The 5,000-nt window shown below is 49.9% G+C and overlaps 1 protein-coding gene across 1 annotated transcript in view; it reads right to left on the reverse strand.

Annotated features, from left to right (window-relative positions):
* The window catches only part of acsl3a (acyl-CoA synthetase long chain family member 3a), a 24,088-nt gene that overhangs the window by 9,618 nt on the left and 9,470 nt on the right, over positions 1–5,000 (reverse strand). The window contains exons 5-6 of the mRNA XM_035385976.1: positions 4,092–4,230; positions 2,285–2,435 (exon numbers count right to left, since the gene is read on the reverse strand). Coding sequence (XP_035241867.1) covers positions 2,285–2,435; positions 4,092–4,230 — 290 coding nt within the window. The remainder of the gene's footprint in view (positions 1–2,284; positions 2,436–4,091; positions 4,231–5,000) is intronic.

Raw genomic sequence — 5,000 nt, forward strand, 5'->3', positions numbered from 1 at the left:
GGCGGTGTGCAGTGTAAGAGCAGTGTGCAGTGTAATGGGCGGTGTGCAGTGTAACAGGCGGTGTCCAGTGTAACGGGCGGTGTGCAGTGTAAGAGCAGTGTGCAGTGTAATGGGCGGTGTGCAGTGTAAGAGCAGTGTGCAGTGTAATGGGCAGTGTGCAGTGTAACAGGCGGTGTGCAGTGTAAGAGCAGTGTGCAGTGTAATGGGCGGTGTGCAGTGTAGTGGGCGGTGTGCAGTGTAATGGGCGGTGTGCAGTGTAACGGGCCGTGTGCAGTGTAAGAGCAGTGTGCAGTGTAACGGGCGATGTGCAATGTAAGAGCAGTGTGCAGTGTAATGGGCGGTGTGCAGTGTAAGAGCAGTGTGCAATGTAAGAGCAGTGTGCAGTGTAATGGGCGGTGTGCAGTGTAATGGGCGGTGTGCAGTGTAAGAGCAGTGTGCAGTGTAATGGGCGGTGTGCAGTGTAACAGGCGGTGTCCAGTGTAACGGGCGGTGTGCAGTGTAAGAGCAGTGTGCAGTGTAACAGGCGATGTGCAGTGTAATGGGCGGTGTCCAGTGTAACGGGCGGTGTGCAGTATGACGAGCTGTGTGCAGTGTAATGGGCGGAGTGATGATGGACAACAGGCTGTCCCTCTCCAACAACATTGCAGCAGTAACCCGGGCATGCAGATTTTTCCTATACAACATCCGCAGAATCCGCCCCTTTCTCACCACCTACTCAACCCAGCTCCTGGTCCAAGCAATGGTTCTATCCCGCCTGGACTACTGCAACTCTCTTCTGGCTGGACTACCGGCATCTGCCACCAGACCCCTGCAGCTCATTCAGAATGCTGCGGCTCGTCTGGTCTTCAACCTCCCCAGACACTCCCACGTAACTCCCCTGCTCACTACCCTCCACTGGCTGCCTGTTATAGCTCGCATCAAATTCAAAACATTGGTCCTAGCATACCAGGCAGTCAAGGGATCAGCCCCAGCATACCTTCACAAGATATTCAAACCCTACATGCCAGCCAGATCCCTCCGTTCTGCTACCTCAGGACGCCTAGCACCTCCCCCTCTTCGCACCTGCACTTCCAGAACACGTCTCCTGTCTGTTCTGGCCCCACGATGGTGGAATGACCTCCCTGTGGAGGTCAGAACAGCTGAGACTGTGACCCATTTCAAACGACGACTGAAGACCCACCTCTTCAGGCTGCACCTCTCCCCATCCCTCCCTTCCCCCCTGTAAATGACTAAAACTTAGGGTTGTAACTAGGCAGCTGTTTCATAGGTGACTTAGTCGATGCGCCTGTCTTAACGACTAATTGTATTTTTATTTATTTTTATTTTTCCATAGATTGCGTTGTTGCCGTTCTCGTTGTTAGTGTTAATCAGTTTAACCATCAGGGTCCAAGTTGAACTATGCGGTTGTTCCCTGTACTTGGACCGGTACTTCTCTCTAGGGTTTTCGTCATACTTGTTCCTGGTTATGGTTATACACTTTGTTGTACGTCGCTCTGGATAAGAGCGTCTGCCAAATGCCTGTAATGTAATGTAATGTAATGGTGTGCAGTGTGACGAGCTGTGTCCAGTGTAACGGGCGATGTGCAGTGTAACGGGCGGTGTGCAGTGTAGTGGGCGGTGTGCAGTGTAAGAGCAGTGTGCAGTGTAATGGGCGGTGTGCAGTGTAGTGGGCGGTGTGCAGTGTAGTGGGCGGTGTGCAGTGCAGTGGGCGGTGTGCAGTGCAGTGGGCGGTGTGCAGTGTAATGGGCGGTGTGCAGTGTAATGGGCGGTGTGCAGTGTAATGGGCGGTGTGCAGTGTAAGAGCAGTGTGCAGTGTAATGGGCAGTGTGCAGTGTAACAGGCGGTGTGCAGTGTACGAGCAGTGTGCAGTGTAACGGGCGGTGTGCAGTGTAGTGCGCGGTGTGCAGTGTAACGGGCGGTGTGCAGTGTAGTGGGCGGTGTGCAGTGTAATGGGCGGTGTGCAGTGTAATAGGCGGTGTGCAGTGTAAGAGCAGTGTGCAGTGTAACAGGCGGTGTGCAGTGTAAGAGCAGTGTGCAGTGTAACAGGCGGTGTGCAGTGTAAGAGCAGTGTGCAGTGTAACAGGCGGTGTGCAGTGTAAGAGCAGTGTGCAGTGTAACAGGCGGTGTGCAGTGTGACAAGCTGTGTGCAGTGTAACAGGCGGTGTGCAGTGTAAGAGCAGTGTGCAGTGTAACAGGCGGTGTGCAGTGTAAGAGCAGTATGCAGTGTAACAGGCGGTGTGCAGTGTAGTGGGCGGTGTGCAGTGTAATGGCCTCGGGTTCGTACCCCAGGTTAGGGATCCTCTCTGCCATGCCGGTGATCCCAGCGATGATGTTGCCGTGGGAGATCATCACACCCTTGGGCACGCCTGTGGAGCCGCTGGTGTACATGATGACAGCGATGTCAGAGGGGCGGGGCTGGGAATGGGGTGATGTCACTGGGGGGAGGGGCAAAGAGAGGTTAGCATCAGATCAGAGTAGGATGGTAACAGGGAAATAACATGAGACAGGAAGTCATGTTTAAAAAGCCTCTAACACACAGTTTATCTCTTGGCTGCATCTTTCAGCAGATTAGGAGCAAAATGTACTGGAGGCAGTGAGTCCCTGGGCAGGCCTGGTTACAGTACTCAGCAAACTTCATAATGCAGAGCAGATTTAGTTAATTTCCCCTGAGCCATGTGTTCTCACAAAATTCTTAGTTTCAGGCAAAAGCATTAGGAAGGACATGTCTGTCCATTTAGGATTGCATGCTCATCATGGTGGTTTCTCTGGATACAAAGATTAAAATCTTTTATCCAATTGCCCATATCTCTCCTATCACATCTATACCAGCCAGCTCTCAACACCAAGAAGCAACTGATGGAACATTACCACAGAGTGTCCACATCATTACCACTTCATTACACAGAGCATCCACATCATTACCACAGTGTCCACATCATTACCACAGTGTCTACATCATTACCACAGTGTCCACATCATTACACGGAGTGTCTACATCATTACTGCAGTAACCGGCATTGCTTCAGTATATATGCAGCTGTATAAATGGATGCAGTGTAAATGCTGTGTAAAAGTTGTGTAAGTCACTCTGGATGAGAGTGTCTGCTAAATGCCTGTAATGTGATGTAATCATTACCACAGAGCTTCTACGTGATTTTCTCTGGGAAATGAGGTATTTTGTGAATGTGTGAATGTCTTGTGAATTACAGCTGTTGCTGTAAAATAAACACTGAGATGTTGAACAGGCCACAGCTAAGAAAAACAGAAAAGAAACCATGAGCAGGCAGACAGACAGACAGACTCACGCTTCTGTAAAACTGAAGACAGCATGGGGGAGGTTAGCGGGTGAGTGGGTCTGGAGGGGGGGGGGGCACAAGTCATGTGAATACTTGCAGGACTGTTTGTATACAAACCCCCCCACCCCCTCCTCCACTAATACACTCAGGAGCAGCTGTGAGGACGGAGAGATGGAGAGAAAAGGAGGAAAAGAAAGCAAAGTTCCTTAACTCCCCTCCCTCTCTCACCCCCCTCCTTCTCTCATCCCCCCTCCCTCTCTCACCCCAGACCCTAATCTGCCACAGATGTGTCTACTCACTATTTCCTCATTCACATGACCCCACCCTGCCCTGGAGAAAGAGAGGAAGGGGGGAGGGGAAGATAAAGAGGGGGAGAGAGAGAGAGAGAGATATGGGGTTAGAGAAAGAGGCAGAGGGGGTAGAGAAAGGGGGGGAGAGATGGGGGGGGTAGAGCGAGATGGAGAGATATGGGGCTAAAGAAAGAGGGGAAGAGAGCGAGAGAGAGAGGAAACAAGTGCAGATCTGGGCTGTCTCATCCACATTATCTCTGTCACCATAAACATGCAGATACAGACTCCGCTGAGCGCCAGAACCCAGGCAGCTGCCTGTCCTCTTTCACACGTCTAACAACATGGCAACCCCACACTCAGACTGGGCTCTGTGCTGAGGGGATCTGATAGACAGACTCCGCATAAAAGGGGGATCTGATAGACAGACTCCGCGTAAAGGGGGATCCGATAGACAGACTCCGTGTAAAGGGGGATCCGATAGACTGAACGTGAGGCGTGTGCTTACGGTTCTCAGGCTTGGTGCCCAGCTCTTGTACGGTTGCCATGTTGTGCATGTGGATGCCCCTGGGGAACCCCTCCCATGTGCTGGGTTTGCCATCCACAACAATGATGTGCTGCAGTGTGGGCACCTCCAACAGGATGTCCTGAGGGAGAGAGAGAGGGCGAGAGAGAGAGGGAGGGGGGTAGAGAGAGTGAGAGAGAGCAGTACATGTGCTGTCCTCTTAATACAGATCCATATGTAGTGTCCTCTTAATACATATCCATATGTGCTGTCCTCTTAATACAGATCCATATGTAGTGTCCTCTTAATACAGATCCATATGTAGAGTCCTCTTAATACATATCCATATGTGCTGTCCTCTTAATACAGATCCATATGTAGTGTCCTCTTAATACAGATCCACATGTAGTGTCCTCTTAATACAGATCCATATGTAGTGTCCTCTTAATACAGATCCATATGTGCTGTCCTCTTAATACAGATCCATATGTGCTGTCCTCTTAATACAGATCCATATGTAGTGTCCTCTTAATACATATCCATATGTGCTGTCCTCTTAATACAGATCCATATGTGCTGTCCTCTTAATACAGATCCATATGTAGTGTCCTCTTAATACAGATCCATATGTAGTGTCCTCTTAATACAGATCCATATGTAGTGCCCTCTTAATACAGATCCATATGTGCTGTCCTCTTAATACAGATCCACATGTAGTGTCCTCTTAATACAGATCCATATGTAGTGCCCTCTTAATACAGATCCATATGTGCTGTCCTCTTAATACAGATCCATATGTAGTGTCCTCTTAATACAGATCCATATGTAGTGTCCTCTTAATACAGATCAATATGTAGTGTCCTCTTAATACATATCCATATGTGCTGTCCTCTTAATACAGATCCATATGTG

The sequence above is a fragment of the Anguilla anguilla genome, chromosome 12, assembly GCF_013347855.1.
Source record: "Anguilla anguilla isolate fAngAng1 chromosome 12, fAngAng1.pri, whole genome shotgun sequence".
In the NCBI taxonomy this organism is placed as follows: Eukaryota; Metazoa; Chordata; class Actinopteri; order Anguilliformes; family Anguillidae; genus Anguilla; species Anguilla anguilla.